The sequence below is a fragment of the Delphinus delphis genome, chromosome 19, assembly GCF_949987515.2.
Source record: "Delphinus delphis chromosome 19, mDelDel1.2, whole genome shotgun sequence".
Taxonomy (NCBI): Eukaryota; Metazoa; Chordata; class Mammalia; order Artiodactyla; family Delphinidae; genus Delphinus; species Delphinus delphis.
Window position 1 is genome coordinate 16,307,565 of NC_082701.1, and position 16,354 is coordinate 16,323,918.

The window sequence follows — 16,354 nt, forward strand, 5'->3', positions numbered from 1 at the left end:
TCCCTGTGCTGTACAGTAGGTCCTTGTTGGTTATTCTTTTTTTTTTTTTTTTTTGGCTGAGCTGCACGGTATGCAGAATATCCTAGTTCACTAGGGATCGAACTCGCACCCCTTGCAGTGGAAGGGCAGAGTCTTAACCACTGGACCTCCAGGTAAGTCCCTAGTTATCCATTTTAAGTACGGTATTGTGTACATGTCAATCCCAAACTCAACTATCCCTCCCCCCAACCCTTCCCCCTGCTAACCACAATTTTTTTAAAAAGAAGAAGCAGGTGGCTTCTTCCTATTTGTCACCTGGACGGGACATGAGGTGGAGAGTGAGCCTTGGAAGGAAATGAAACTCCTGATTACAGCTCCTCAAATGCAGGCCCTTCCTGAGCTCTCTGCGCATGGTCTGGCCCTCATGTTTCTAGATCTCTGGGCTCTGGCCCTTGTCCCCCAGCTCCCAGTTACTGCTTATTTCTCTGAGGAATATGCATGAGGCTTCAGGTGACATTATCACACACACTCACAAAAACCCAACTCAACTAGTTAATTCATTTAAAAAAGCAACTCAGAGACTGGTTGGAATCAGGGAACTCGGCACAACCTTGCCGGAGCTGTTTATTTACGGGGACGGCTATGGGCCCATGAGGTCCTCGGGGCTGCGGTGCAGTGGAGAGTCCAGGACTCCAACTCCAGCTCAGTCACTCTGGGCCTCTCGTTAACTCACCTGGGCTAAGGCCATGGGCCAGGCACCTGAAAGAAAGCACTAGACGTACAGGGCTCTACCTCACTCTCCATACCCCAGCCCCTGATCACAGACCCCACCCCTACCAGGACGGCACCAAGCCTGGGCAGGAGGGCGCAGGGGGTGGTCAGGGAAGGGAGAAAAGAGGAACAGGGTCAAGGGCACCTGGTACCTGGCTCCTCACACACAGGAGCCTATACAGGAGGCCCCTCCTGAGGGAATGGTCTTGCCTTGAGAGACCCCAGAAGAGGCAGGAGGATGTGACTGATGAAGGTCAAGGTTAGGTGCAAAGACCAGGGAGGGCAGGGGGCAGAGCAGGAGGTGACAGGAGCACTTAGAGGGCAGGGGACTGATGGGCGGGGCCAGGCTGTTCTCCGCCCCCTGCAGTGCCCTGTGGGGCCCCAGAGGGACCCCGAAGGAGAGGCTGCACTCACCCTGGAGGGGTCTGCTTCACCCAGACATGATGTGCTTGACAAAGGCTGGGAAAGAAGACGGAAATCAGCCACTGCACTTGGCCCCTCTCAGCCCCTTAAACCTCTTCTCCCTGCTCTATAACGCCTGACCTCAAACCTTCCCAATACCCTTTCTTCAGAGCATGATTCTTTCCCCCATTTAGGGTTGATGGGGAGAAGGTAGAAGGAAGGAAGAGACATAACCACTGCTCTGTGTCCATTCTCTGTGCTGGTACTTGACACAGATGAAATGAGCTACATTATCTCTGCCAATCCCCGCAAACTTGGGACAGGGGCCAGCATCACCCCATTGCTCAGATGAGAAAACCAAGGCTCAGAGAAGGTAAGTGACTTGCTCAAGGTCACACAGCTGGTATATCACAGAGCTATCTCCGAAATCCATGCCCCTTCCATTACACTGTGATGTTCACTCCCAGGGAAGAAAAAGAACAATGTCCACTGGGAGCTCACCAAAGCCCACGGGGTGTGCATGCTCCCTAGCCCCTGCATCTGCTCTGTTCTGCAGCCCAGCCCAGCCCTGCGCAACCGGCGAAGTGCAGCATGAGCCGATACCTTCGTAATTGATGCAGCCATTGGCATCCTCCTGCCCTGCTAACAGCTGCTCCACTTCAGCCTCAGTCATCTTCTCTCCTGGGGCGGGAGACAGTGGGCACTTAATTACAGATGGGCAAAGGAGGCACAGGCCAAACCCAAGCACCCCCTTGAGTCTGATGGCTCAAGACTTCCTGGGTATAGGAAGTGGCCATACCAAAGCTCCCCCAGAGGCTTTGGAGGGTGGAGCCAAGGGTCTTAAGGTCCTTCCTAGTCCCCAAGGTCTCTCCCTCTGGCTACAGCCACCAGTGGGTGAGCAGACCAGGGCCCCAGTGGCTGAGGCAAAGACAAGGACAGGAGCCCTGGGTCCCACCTCTCAGGCCTCACCCCCGCTCGGCCAACCTGCTCTCCTCTCCTTCCCACCCTGCTGAGCAAACCCAGCTGGGGAAGCAAGACAGGCCTGGATCAGGATGTGATCCTCAGGACGCAGGGACCCCCATGTCTCCCCAACATATGCCACTTGGTCACTTCCCACGCCTCTGTTCCCCCTGCCCTTGGGCTCCACCTCTGCCCAGCTGGCATACCCAGGGTGGCGAGGACGTGGCGAAGCTCGGCGCCCATGACCGTGCCGTTGCTCTCCTTATCAAACACGCGCAGCCCCTCCACGAAATCCTCGTAGGTGCCCTGCTCCTTGTTGCGGGAGATATGCTGCAGGATGGGCAGGAATGTCTCAAAGTCCAGCATCTTGGTGTTCATGTCTTGCAGCAGGGACAGGGAAGGAAAGGGAATTCGACGTGAGCTCGAGGGAGCAGAGGGTCAGGAGGGGTCTCACCTGGCTCTGCCAGGCTAGCCCGCCCCTGGCAGCACCCAGAGCTCAGCCGCCGCCACTTCTGGGTGGGGCACCCCGTCAGCAATCCTGGAGGGCTCAGAGGCCTGGGAGCCGGGCAGGAGCTGACTCTGGGCACTCTTCTCAGGGAAAGGACTAGGGCAGGAGGGAAGAGGGACCGTGACTCCACCCAGACCTCTGAGCTCCAGGTGGCCAGCAGGGCAGGGAGCTGAGGTGGCAGCAGTAGGATTTGAGGAACACCAAGGGCCACACAGCGCAGGCCTCACATTCACAACTTAGACTTCTGACACGTGACAGACTCCCAGTCACAAGGGTAAACTGACAAAATTTCAAAAAGAAAATTTTGCATAACTCCAAATTTGGGTCCCATCACTAGACCAACAGTGCCTGGAGCAACTCTGAATCAATTTACTACTAACCAGTAAAATGTGTGATTCTTGTGTGACCAGCACCCTTCTCCCACATTGTCATGTGTTAAAAGCTTTAATTTAATAGAGGTAAACCATTTTTAAATACCTCCAAATGTTGGCATTGCTTTCTTTTATAACCCAGGAACCTCCTACAATGGAAGTGCCCAGATATCTTTCGACCTCTGAGAAGCCCTACTGACACCGGTAGACTCCTTCCTCTGGTCCTTCTGGCCCACATCCTTCACCCCCAACCAGTGTCTTCACCAGCAAGAGCAGGAGGGGAAGGGGCCAAACCAAGGAAGGGGGTAGAGCCAACATGGGCCCCAGGAAGCCTCCAGAGATGGTCCACCCTGGCTGCGGGCCCCTGCCCAGGTCTGCCTGGCCCCGTCCTCTCAGAAGGACATGTGTGTTAGGGCAGCTGTCAACTTGACTGCCATGGTGACAGGTGACATTCACAAATGTTGCCACTTGCACCACATTCTAAACTCTCATTCACCAAAATCTATCAAATACAAACAAGTGAAAGAAGCATCATTATAGAGTTAATCTTGAGTCTGCTGTAATTTATATTAAATGAATAATTTGCAGTCCTCAGTGATCTAACCATCATTAGAAGGAGGACAGCTCAGCGCGGTGACACCTCGACCACAATTTGCTGGTGGGGAAGGGGGGGGCGCTGCTCAGTTATCAGCTTCCCTCCAAGCTTCCCTGCCCCATGTCCCCGGCACCCTCGGTGTCACAGGAAGACACTAAAGAAGCAGAATGTCGTTCCTGCTCCCCAGGAGCTCCCACCCTCACGGGGAAAACAAGAACAAGCCCAAGAGAGAGGGTCAACTAAGTGCCAGGCGCTTCCAGGTAATTCTAGCAATGGGAGGAGGGTAACCTGGGGAGGGTAGGTTTGTCTTGAAGGGAGAGAGCCCCAGGGGCGGCGGGAGACACCATGAGGCCCACGCTGACCTTCCGGCTTGGGCTTGCCCAGGACGCGCAGCACCTCGGCATTGGTGGGGTTCTGGCCCAGGGCCCGCAGCACGTCCCCGCACTGCCCGTAGGTGATCTTCAGCTCTCCAGTCGGGGTCCGGTCAAACAATGAAAAGGCCTCTTTGAACTCTGCAGAGAAAAGACTGGCTGCAGCCCCCGGGGCCAAGCGAAGGCGGTGGCTTGGGGCTGATCGGCCTCCACCCGCGCTGTGGTTGAGAAAATATTTCAGTATTTCCCTGCAGCCATCATCCCAGCCGCTCCCTGTAACCCATCCCCACCCCATCTTCTGACAACTAAAGAAGCATGCTGGAGCCCCACGACCTGTTCCAGCGCTGGGCCTGGGATCTCTTCCATCGATCACTTGTCACATCATTTGAAGTCTCCCCTGCCCCCGCCCCTCCCACCCACCCATCCTTCCCTTTGCAGGTGAGGTGGCTGACTGTTGAAAGAGGCAGGGAAGTGAAAAGGGCACTGGCTGAGGAGTCAGGATTCCTGGGTTCTCCTCTTCGCTCTGCCAAGCAGCACCGGGCTGGGTCTCACTTTCTTTGCGCACGCGCAGAAAGTAAGGCTCCACCCCGCCCTCCCCTCCCAGTTACTACGAGTGTCAAAGGAGGTGGCAGTGTGTGGAAGCACTTTGCAAAGTGACAAGACCTGTTCAGAAGTCAGCTAATATCAGTACTGCCTGTTCCAGGCTGAGAGGGGGCTCCCAGGCTGGACAAGGTGACCTGGTGGAAACAGTCAGCCCGCCTCAGCTCTACCACTGACCCGCAGGTGGCCTCGGCCAAACTCCTAACTCCCACGGGCCCTCTGTTTCTTAGCTCTAAGTAAGGATACAGTGTCCACCTGTGTGGGCTGCTGGGGGTATTACAAAGCACTCCAAGCATGGTGTCTAGCATGTGGTAAGGGAATCAACACATGGTGGTTATTATTATATTTCCTAGTTCTGGAGCCAGACTCCCAGAAGAAGGTTCCAGGGCAGGTGTCCAAGGGGCAAGGCTGAATGAAGGCACTCCTGGGCCCTTTGCAAAGAACCTTAATTCCTAATCAATTTGGATTCAACCAACTCGTCACTGGGGATAATATGGACTGGGTATGGCATTGAAATTACCTTATGCTACCGGCGACAAAACGGTTTACTAAGCAGATTAACAATATAAACCTAAGAAGAATGTGTGAACTACTTAGGAGAAAAGCTGCTTTTAATCCTCTCTAAGCACTTTAGAAACACTTATTTCCTTTGATGCTGCATACGGATTATTCACAAATCATTCCACATATCAAAGCAGGTTCCCCAAGACATTTACCTGCCACTCTTTATTAGGCTTTGTATGAATTTCAAAGATATAAAGCTGCCTGTCTTTCAAATTACTAACTAATTGAGTTCAAATTCTATTTCCATTGCTTAGTAGCTGTGTGACCTTGGGCAAGTAAATATTTAACCTCTATAAACCTCTTTTCTTCTATAAACGGCACCTACCTCATAGGGTCCTTAAATTACATTCAAATAAAATACAATAGTGTGCGCATAAAACTTTAACTCTGTGTCTTAACACAGAGTAAATTCTCCAACAATGCTGTTAGTAATCTCTTACTGAGGTTAATCCCAATTTTACCACTTAACTGTGTGATCTTGGCCAAGTCACATAACCTCACTGAACTTTGTCCTCTGTCAAAAGGAATAGCACTGACCTCACAGCTTTGTTAGAACCATTTAATTTTTTTTGAACTTTTAAAGCGATTAGCGTGGCTTCTGGCACAAATTCATTGTTCAATAAATATGGCAGTTGAATCTGAACTCAGACTTTTTGATCTTCTAATTCATTCAGAAGAGTGAGGGCAAACTTAATAAAAGTAGGAGTCTCCACTTAAAAGAAGAATGATATTTAATAGAAGGATGGAACAGGGGGGAAATAACAGGAGTAATGACCTATGATTTGAGCACTTACTGTGGGCCAGGCTCTGAGCTGATAACTTTGCATGAATTATCCCGTTCATCTTTACAAAGACTTTATGCTATAGCTATTATCATCCTCATTTATAGGCCACTGCAGATGTGACTTCCAGCCAACTATTAAGGAAACCAAGTGAGGAGGAGGAGGAGGAGGAGGAAGAGGCCTGCTGCACCAGCTAATGTTCCAGACCACTGGGAAGGCTGGTATGCACATAAAAACCAAACACTGAAGTCTAGGATAGCTACTAGGAGGAAAAACAAGGCCAGTGTGATCTCGAGGTATATGAGAGATGAAGTTCATTGTCCCAGAAGAAACTTCTGAAAGATCTGTAGTAGGGAGCTGCCTGCTAGAGCAGTGAACAATGGTGGTGATCCCTTTCCAGAAGGATATGGAAATAGGGGCCAGAGAAGGAAGTCAGGACTTAGAAACTAATTCCTATGAGAAAATAAATAAATAAATAAAAGAAATTGGAGCCATATCACCTGGAGATCATAAAGCCAGGAAGGGATTTGATAACTGTCTTCAAATAGATGGAGGGTATCTAGAAGATGCTGAAGAGAGTCACAGAATTTCTGAATTGAAAAGAACCAAATACCCTCACTTTGCAGATAAGAAAATCCAGCTTTAAAGAAGTGACTTGCTCTAAGTCTCATGGCCAATAGTGGCAGATTTAGGGCTAATTTCAAAGTCTCCTGGTTGCAGATAACGTTTTCCAAGCAAAACAGGAGAAAACCATCTTCAGTTTCACCAAAGAGCAAATGAAGAGATAGGAATAAAATTAAAGCAAAAACAATTCCAATCCAACCTAAGGAACGATGCCTTCAAAGTCAGAGGGATGAAAGGCTGGAATGAGTTAGGCCCCAGCCCTGAATATCTTCACAGAGAAAAGAGGCAACCAGCTGTCTCAGTTGGCTTTGACCAGGATTCCCATTTGGGAAATGAAAATTTTTTATCATTAGTTGATTTTCTAGTCCTCATGGGTACCACTGTGTTTGTATATACACTGAGTATATATATATATTTAACTAAAATGCATTAAAATTTATTCTAAGAATTTCACAGTGCTCCAAACTATTGATGGAAAGTGACTGTCCACAGGGTATTGCAAAAATGGAGTTGGACTCGGTTCACTTGTTTCAAAATGCATCTGCCATCTCTCATGCCCTATTGGTGGGTAACTGGCATCACTTTTTTGGAGGGAAACTTGGCAGTAACTATTAAAATGCACATATCCTTTGACTCATTGCTAGGAAGATCCCCTGGGGAAAGCATTATCTACCCCAACTGGAAACAACCTGAAGGTCTATCAATGTGGGCCTGATTGGATTAAAAGGTGCATCCGTGTGTGAGAATCTATATAACTGTTTAAAAGAATGAGGTAGAACTGTTGGTGTTAAATATAAAAAGATATTTAAATATATTATTAAATAATATGTACTATGTTATACATTGTTCAACCCAAATATATATTAAATAAAAGATGCAGGACAGTATGCACCACATGACTCAATTTGTATAAACTTTACACATACATACATACATACTGGTATAACATTATATGTTTTTTAATCAAAGGATACACAGACCTATTGACAATGATTGTTTTGGGGAGAGGGGATCAGTATGAGAGGAAAGCAAGGGGAAAATAAATATTTTTAATTTTCTTTATTTTTAAGTAGTATATGATTTTTTTTTTTTTACCATGTTCATGGATTCGTTTGATTTTTAACATATAGTCTGTGCTTAAAATCAAGGGGTTGAATCAGGTGACCTTTCAAGGTCCCTTTCAATTCCTATGATTTTATGTCCAGGAGGCATTTGGTGGGGGAAACAAAGGGATAAGTTGCAATGAAGGTGGATCCCAGCTGTAAAGTAGATATCACTTGATGAAATATTTCATCCTCAAAACACCAGACTCCTACAGAAGAGGGCTGAGGGGCAACAATTAAGTTGGAGGGCGGGAGGTCTCGAGGCTTGTCTTGAAGCTACACTTAAGAATACTTATATTAAGTTGAGAAAACAAATTGTCTTCATCAAAGACGGAGAAGGGCTGATGGAGATCACAGGTGGACTAAGGCACCCTCAAGTCACCGCTGGTCCTGCCACCATTAGCGGGTGAGCATCTTGGCAGACTTCAGGATGCAGGGAGAGGGAGCTGGTAACCTGAGGAGGGCTTTCCAATAACAAACCAGAAATGAGGACTTCTAAATATCTTGGATAGGAGATTATAGAGTGGAGGGGAAAAAGGCATTTTTGCTGTGCATCTATTATGTTCCAGGCAGTCTGGCAGAGTAGTTCAGAACTCAAGTCTGGAATCAGATTGCCTGAGTTAGAATCCTGGCTCACCACCAACTGTCTGTGTGAGACTGGGCAAGCCACCCAACCTCTCTGTGCCTCAGTTTTATCACCTGTAAAGTGGGGTGGTGACAGTCCCTACCTCACAGGGTTGCAGTGAGAATTAAATAAACTAATCCACGTAAAGTGCTTAAGTAACAACACGTAGTAGGTGAAAGTGAGCAGAGAACACACCTATACTTGCTATTTTGCGTAACTGTTTTCCAGTCACGCCTTTGTGTACCCTGACTCAGATACGGGTTTGCAATGATGAAGATGATGATGTTGATAGTGATGGTGGTGATTGTGATGGTGGTGACAGTGATGATGGTGGTTGTGATGGTGGTGATTATGAGGGTGGTGATGGTGATGATTACTATTATGGTGGTGACAACAACTCCTCCCCAGGAAGCACAACAGAGAGAGTGTGATGGGATAGGTGGGGTCGCTAGTACTCACCTTCGATCTGGTCAGCAGTGAAGTCTATCTGTGGAGAGAAACACAGAGGAGTGAGGGCTGGGACTGCTAAGGCCTTCCAAAGGAAGCAGAAGCGGCTTCCGCAGCAATCGGGTCACCTCCAGCAGACACTGATGAGGACGGAAGGAGACTACGGGCTGAGAGTCAAACACCGACCGGCCTCCTGACAACTGGGCCGCAATTGACAGGCTGTCAAATAATGCAGCCTCCAGAGCTCTCTCAGCACCACTTGTTAAGTGATGGCTCCAAATGAGAGGGAAAGAGAAACACTCTGAATAACTCTAGAACCCACACTGACTCCCTATTATAATTCCTTTGGGTCGAATGTAAATTCCGTCCCAGCGGCTGTAAACAGCCTTCGCATCCACCCCTTCAGTCTCTCCCCTTTCTACTTGATGCTGGCTTTCAACCCACCTCCTTCAACAGAGCCTTCCCTCACCCCTTCCATCGCAGCCTCTCCTTCGGCACACATCCCTCTCAGGCGGGCCCTGGATGCTTCCTAACTGTTTTCCTGTCATGCCTTTATGTGTACTGTGATTCCTTGAAGCCAGGGTCCCAGCAGGGCAGGGGATTTGCCAGAAAATGCCTGGCATAGAGTAGGCACTCAAAATATATTTGTTGAGAGGAGTAAATTTTGGGTTTTCCCCCCTAAATTCAAATCTGAGTACAGAAGAAGAAGGTGGAAGGCTCTGAAGATGAATGACAATGAACAAGCATTAGTCATTATTTTAACTTAGGATCTTGCATGTTACTTCATGGTCCTTATCTACCACCACCACCCCCTAAAATCCCCTCTCCGCTGGTGGTGGTAACCAATCCTGGAGCATCTTCTCTGTGTGCCACCATTCCCAGTCCTGATTCTGCTGCTCTGTGCCCATCCAAGTCTGACCTTGTTAATGAGGACCACTGGAGGTGGCTGGAACGAGCTAGGAGAGCAGAAGAGGGGTTACACCGTGTTGGGAAGAGAGCTAGCTGTACCCAGGAATGGGTCAGAAAGTTAAAGAAACCCTCTAAATGGGGTAAAGGATGCTTTGAAGGAACCCTCTGGGGAACGGTGCAGTTTGCCTTACTTTGCGATGATTTAAGCCCCAGGATTAAACGTGTAAGAGAAATTAGTATAACGACATAACATCTGAATATATGGTCATAACCACACACATTGGGCTTAAGTTTACTTTTGCTTTATTTTTATTTATTTATTTTTTTGCGGTACGCGGGCCTCTCACTGTTGTGGCCTCTCCCGTTGCGGAGCACAGGCTCCGGACGCGCAGGCTCAGCGGCCATGGCTCATGGGACCAGCCGCTCCGCGGCATGTGGGATCTTCCCGGACTGGGACACGAACCCGTGTCCCCTGCATCGGCAGGTGGACTCCCAACCACTGCACCATCAGGGAAGCCACTTTTGCTCTATTTTTGAGCAAAGAATCTTCTAAGCAAAGGAACTGGGTAAAGTATAATAATAGTGAAAATAGTCTTCATGAAAAATACCTAATTTTTTTTTCCGCTTTAAAGCAATTTCAACAACCCCCAGAACTACAAAATCCAGACATGGAAAAGAGAATTGCAACCAGATGTGAGAAACTGGGGAAGGTGGGTGGATGGAGGGAAGTGATAGGCCCAAGAGAAGGGACTCGGATGATAGCACTAGGCAGCTCTTGTCCAGTCTAGGCTGTCCCACGGGAACAGTGCATTATCAGAACAACTCAGAAATCCAGGTTTCCTGAAGGGGGAGATTGTCAGCTTTTCTTGCTAGGCTTTGTCCAGAGAGGGAGCGATGTATGACCTAGAAAACCTTCAGGTACTTTCAAGGTCTTACCCTGTGCCTCAGTTTCCCCAGAGTGTCCCATCTCTTGGCCAAGCCAGTTCTGCTTAAATTCCGCCCCTTGTAGGGACTACCATAGATCAACCCCAGGGTTCTGGGCACAGTGGCAGGGTCTCCCAGGGCTGTGGGTACTAGGAAGTATCCTGAGAGGGCCAGGGAGGGTCATCCAGTTAGAGCTCTGAGGGCTAGTTTCTCTTCCTCTTTGTCACAGAAGCAGGTCCTGAGTTCTAATTTTGATCTGATTCCTCACCACCCCCAGCCCTGCCCTGAGGCTGATATACCCAAGAGCCCACCACTCCCAACCTGCTATTAATAGCCCTTCATACCAGTAGCCACTTGACCTCTTACATTCTGGTGCCAAAGCTTAAAACTGCTTCAGTCTCCAGAGGCCTCTGACCCCCTCCTTCATTGGCCCATCCCCTCCCCGTGCCATTCCTTAAGCAGCTGGGCCAGATAGCTGGGAGGCCTAAAATGACTGAGTCAGCAGGCAGGGTCTACACCAGCTCCAAGGAGAGGAGCCTTTCAGGGTGAGGGGAGCGTGGTGGGGCAGAGAGGGAATAGGGCTATGGCGGCAGAGGGAGTCTGGCCCAGCTCCTACACCAGGTTAGAGGGAGGGTCTCGGCCTGGGCTAGGCTAGGCCACTGCGTGCTCCAGATAGGAGCCCAGGCTAAGGGCACAGAAGGAGGGGTCCACCGGGGTGGGGAAGAGGAGAGAGAAGCAGGCTCTTCTCATCTTATCTAGGGCCTCCCTGCCCTCACCACCCACCCAGTGCAAGAGTCTTTGCATGTGAAGCCTTTCCCAGACCCCAGCACCCAGGGAGCAGTGCTCCCTCGCTCTTTCTATCACCTACTCCAAGTTACACTGGAAGTTATCATTCTGTGTCTGTTCTCCATAAGATATCACACAGTCTTTTTTACTTCACTATGGTGGTCCCCACAGTGCCTTAAAGAAAGTTTAGATGGTTGGTTGGTCGTACCGCCCTGCCATTCCCAACTTTGCTGGGCAAATTTGGGATGACAGAGCAGGGCTTCCTCAGACAGAGCAGAAACCTGTTCTTGAGGGGAAAAGCCTGCAATCTAAAATAGCCCTCACCAGTCCCAACACCTGCTCCATGCCCCATGGGACCCTGAGCGGGGGATGGACACTGCAGCCCTCACCCCGGTCCAGCCCCCGTGAAGTAGATCTCTGAGCTCCAGAGCAAAGAGCGTTCTGAATGTCATCCCCACCCCCATCCCAGTGGCTGAGGCTCACTTACCTTTACACTCTTGGGATCAAAGGCAGGTTCCTTGGGAGGCTCGGGAGGTGGGGCCGAGGCCGGGGCTGGGGCTGAGGCTGCCTTGGGCGCTTCCTTCTTAGGCTCAGGCTTCTTGGGAGGCATGTTGTCTCGTTGGGCTCTTCCACAGAGGTGGGACCTAGGAAGGAATCGAGAGATGCGGCACCCAGGAGCTGAGACGGGAGACTGGGCTGCCTCCTGCCCTTTTTATCCTGGGCAGGAGCCCCCACGGAGGGGCTGGGTGATCGCAAGAGCAACTGCTGCTGACTATAAAAGGAAGAAACACCAGCAGGGTACAGCTGACAACTGTGCATTGTCACCAGGTTTGGGGCTACCAGCCCCCTCCCCTTCCCCCTCCCCCCACACCTCACACTCCTCACGACCTCCACCTGTGGGTCAGGCTGACCCCTTCCTGCCAATCGGTGGACACCCAGAGGGGCCAGGGAAACAGACCCTCTCAAAAATGCCAGAGTCCAGCCAGAGAGATGAGCTGACTTGAGCAGTTGATAACCCTCACACAAAGCCCAGGGGAGGGCGAGGCTTTTTTTAGTCCCTCCTGAACAGAGGCAGCCCACTGCACATTCCTTTTAAGCCAAGATCCTTTAAGCTGAGAGCCACTCTGGGGCCTCAGCTCTGCCCTGAGGTTCAACTCTCTGGCCTGGCGCCCTGAAGCAACAGCTGGTCCGGCCAACTCACACTGTCCCACACCCTCCCAATCTACCGGGTAAAACCCTGCATTTCCCAGAGCAGGCTCCCCGGGAACTCCACAGACCTCAAATCCCTGGGTCCACCCCACAACTTCAATCATCCATTCAACAAATATTGAGCACATAACTTGTGCCGTGGAGCCAGGGTGAGAAGCAGAGAGGTTGGCTGAAAGTCGATGAGACTGAAGGTAAGGAAACTGGGGTCTCGTTTTTATATACTGTACCTCTAACACATTCTGTGCCCCGTGTGTGTGTGTGTGTGTGTGTGTGTGTGTGTGTGTGTGTGTGTAGTACTTACTGTGTATCGGGCACTGGTAGCTGAGTGCTATTCATACAAAACCTCCTTAAATCTTCACTGCAGTCCTATAAGTAGATATTATTACTCCCATTTTACACATGAGGAGACTGAGACTAAAACTGGCCAAGTAACAAGGCCACTCAGCTAATTAGCTATAAACTGGGATTAGAACCCAGGTATGTCTGATTCTAAAGTTTGTGCCTGAATCATTGATATTATAATCCTATGGGGGGGGGACACATATATATTTGTGGGTTCATCAGATAGGTCAGGATGAATACCACTAAAATGTTAACAGGAGACACCCCTAAGGACTCAAAGGGTAAGGACAGGAGGATGACAGCAATTTGCAGTTTTTACTTTTTTCACTTCCTGTATTAACGGAAGTCTTTACAACGAGCATGTACTGTTTTTATTTAAAAAAAAAAAAAGTTGAAAGTCAAAAAAAATTGTTCAGAAAAACAACAAAAAGCTTATCCACTGCACAGACTTGCTTTGAACTGAATTGTATGGCTCTACATTTCAGAGGATGAAGAGAAATAAAGCTGAGAGAAGCAGAAAAGTCACTTTGCCTTTCTAGGTTCAGTTTCCTCTCCCATAAAGCAAGATTGCTAGGGACTTCCCTGGCCGTCCAGTGGTTAAGACTTCACCTTCCAGTGCAGGGAGTGCAGGGTTCCATCCCTGCTGGGCGAACTAAGATCCCACATGCCTCGCAGCCAAAAAAAACGAAACATAAAACAGAAGCAATATTGTAACAAAGTCAATAAAGACTAAAAATATACATTAAAAACAAACAAACAAAGAAAACAAGATTGCTAGACCACATAACGCCTGGTGCCCTGGAGCCCACATCTGCCCATTCTCTGGGTTCCCTAAGCACAAGCTCCAGGTCCCACATCTTTCAGAGCCAAAAGGTCCCTTAGAGATCGTCTCATCCCGTCTGGTGTGACAGGTGAGGAATCTAAGTCCCAGGAGACTTCGGAGCTACGGCGAGACATTCAGTTCTTCACAGGCGGAGCTTTGCCAGCTAAGCCCGGCTGCTCGTGTGCGGTGCTCCTACACCACCCTGCCGCTCCTGTACCCTGCACGTGCTCTCACCGCCGGTGAGCAGAGAAGCCTTCAAAGAAAACTGAGGCAGGAAAGGGGGGCAGGTCTTGCCCAAGGGGACCCTAGAGCAAGACCAGGAAGCAAACCCTAGGCCAGACCCGGTCCTGGGCTGGTCCGGCAGCTCCTTCGCTCTTTTCCCCTCCCCCCTTCCCCTCTCCAGCCTTCTCTTCCCTCCGACTCCTCGTCCCCGCGCTCCCGCGTGCCTCTGCTTGCACCCTTCAGTATTCCCCGCTGTTCTCTCCCTGACTACCTCCTTCCCCAAGGGGCTTGGGAGCTCAGTTTGTTGGTCATGAGGAAGGAGGAAAAGAGGAAGCCCCGCCTCTCCTCTTTCTCTACCCCCACCCGCATCCCCTTCCTGGTCTAGGTGCAGAGATACCCACACTGCAGAGAGCTGCAGGCCAGAAGCTGCAAGAGCCAGACACTACTAGTCCTGAACGTCAAGCCGCTTCCCCTCTCTGGGCCCCAGCTTCCTCATCTCTAAAGTGAGAGATAGTCAGGAGCTTTCAATGTGTTCGTCAGACACTTACGTCTTCCTTAGCTTGCTTCTGGCTGTCAGGGACACAGAGGGGCCAGGTCTTGGGGCTCTCCCATCCCCTGCCACTTCAAACAGCACCACTCCTAGGTGTTTTATATACTGGAGGTCCCATGGTCATTTCGTAGGAAATAGTTCCATGATTTAAAAGTTCAAAAACAACCAGTGAATGAGATGTTGAATAGAAAAACAAGGTATTCTAATCATTCTACGAAGAAATATGATCCCCAAAAGACAGGCAGTTGTAACTCTGTCTTTTCATTTCTTTTCTTTTTCTTTCTTTCTTCTTTCTCCTCTTTTATTTATTTATTTTTTTTAATTCTAAAGCGAAACAAAATATCCAGACTGCTTGGGAGCAGAGCTCTGAGGTTAGAAAACTGGGAGCGCAGAATGGGGCTGGAGGATCTGAAAACGTGGAAAGAGTGTGGACTTTAGAGGCAGACAAGCATAGGTCTGAATCCTGGTTTTGCCATTTCTAAATCTTGGGCCCAGGACCCTCAGGACCTTTAACAGTACACATTTCCTTCTCAAGTTGTTGTGAGATTTGTATGAAGTAATGTTAGCTAGACACCACAGACCATCTCTGGCATATAGTAAACAATCATAGCTGGCAATTTCACTTCGTTTTCTGAGCCAGAGGAAGCTAGAGGTGTGCTCTGGTGTCTCAGGTTTCCTGGAAGGAACACCAGGAGAGGGGCCCACAGGAGGGAGGGACGAGGAAGGTGGCCGTGGCTAACTTGATTGTAAGGTGTGGGTTTAGGAAGGAGAAAGAGGTGGAAGGGAATGGGGGAGGGGAAGGGCAGCAGCTGGGTACCCACAGTGTGAAATATTTGTGGCTCAGAAAGCATGTAACTGGTCCCTGGGGCCCGGCAGCCTGCCTGTCAGCGACACTCAGACGAGGAACCTGGCTGCCTGAAACCTCAGTGGGGGAGAAGATGCTCCTCAAATCAGTTTCTGATTCTCTTCAAGCAGCCCCAGCTAAAGAAGTGGCTGGTACTTCAGAAGCTACTAGAGGGGAGCTGTGGTTTCCCAGGAGCTGTGTCGAGAATCAAGATACCTGACACTAGCCTTGTTATACTAAAACCCATGATGCCCACAGTTCATGAGACCCCCAAGAACTGGAGTCAGAGTTTTCACTTTCTTCTGGTCCTCATTCTGCTTCACGGCCACTGACTTTCACCTTGCAATTTCACCCACCTAGGGTACCCTTCACAGGACCTAGGGCAGGGTTGACCAATCAGAGCAAAGGAAAGGAAGAGAGACAGAAGGAAGAGGCAGAAGTGTAAAGAGGCAAGCATAGTAGCAGGTACTGGTAGCCTGACTACTGCCTCTGGGGAGGCATCGAGTGGTCCCCAGCCAGAGCTGCTCCAGCCACTTGAATGCTGCCACTGGAAGAACCTCACACTCAGTAGATGGAAAACGCAGAACAGAATTTCACACCAATCAGCTTACACCACATGTCAAATCTGGACAAACGCACAGAAGAGAACTGACATCAGCCCTCCTTTGGGCTGGGCTTCCACACACTCACACATCCTCCTCCCTTCACCTCTAACCATGTAGGGCCTGTGTCCTGCCTGCCTGGGATCAAATGATGCTGACAGTGTGCCTGCCTGTTAATGCTTTGTTCTTGTCACCTCCCCCCGCCTCTTCCAGACAGTGTCTCATAAGCTAGACATCATGGGGCAAAGTCCTGGCCAACACTACATTTATGTGTCTCTGTAGAGGACTCTGCCGCAAGGCAGAGGTTAAGAGGGCCCACTGAGGACTTAAGAGTTCTGGGTTAGAGTCCTGATTGATTTGTCCGTTAGGCAAGCTAGTTAAACTTCTTTCTGTCTCAGTTTTCCCGTCTGTAAAATGGGGCTGCTAATATAACCTCACAGG

The 16,354-nt window shown here is 49.7% G+C and overlaps 1 protein-coding gene across 1 annotated transcript in view; it reads right to left on the reverse strand.

Annotated features, from left to right (window-relative positions):
- Positions 1-578: 578 nt before the first annotated feature.
- Positions 579-16,354, reverse strand: part of MYL4 (myosin light chain 4) — a 29,760-nt gene continuing 13,984 nt past the window's right edge. The window contains exons 2-8 of the mRNA XM_059998293.1: positions 11,809-11,965; positions 8,715-8,742; positions 3,949-4,098; positions 2,319-2,492; positions 1,756-1,833; positions 1,165-1,209; positions 579-738 (exon numbers count right to left, since the gene is read on the reverse strand). Of these exons, the coding sequence (XP_059854276.1) occupies positions 1,181-1,209; positions 1,756-1,833; positions 2,319-2,492; positions 3,949-4,098; positions 8,715-8,742; positions 11,809-11,931 (582 nt within the window). The 5' untranslated portion in view covers positions 11,932-11,965 and the 3' untranslated portion in view covers positions 579-738; positions 1,165-1,180. The remainder of the gene's footprint in view (positions 739-1,164; positions 1,210-1,755; positions 1,834-2,318; positions 2,493-3,948; positions 4,099-8,714; positions 8,743-11,808; positions 11,966-16,354) is intronic.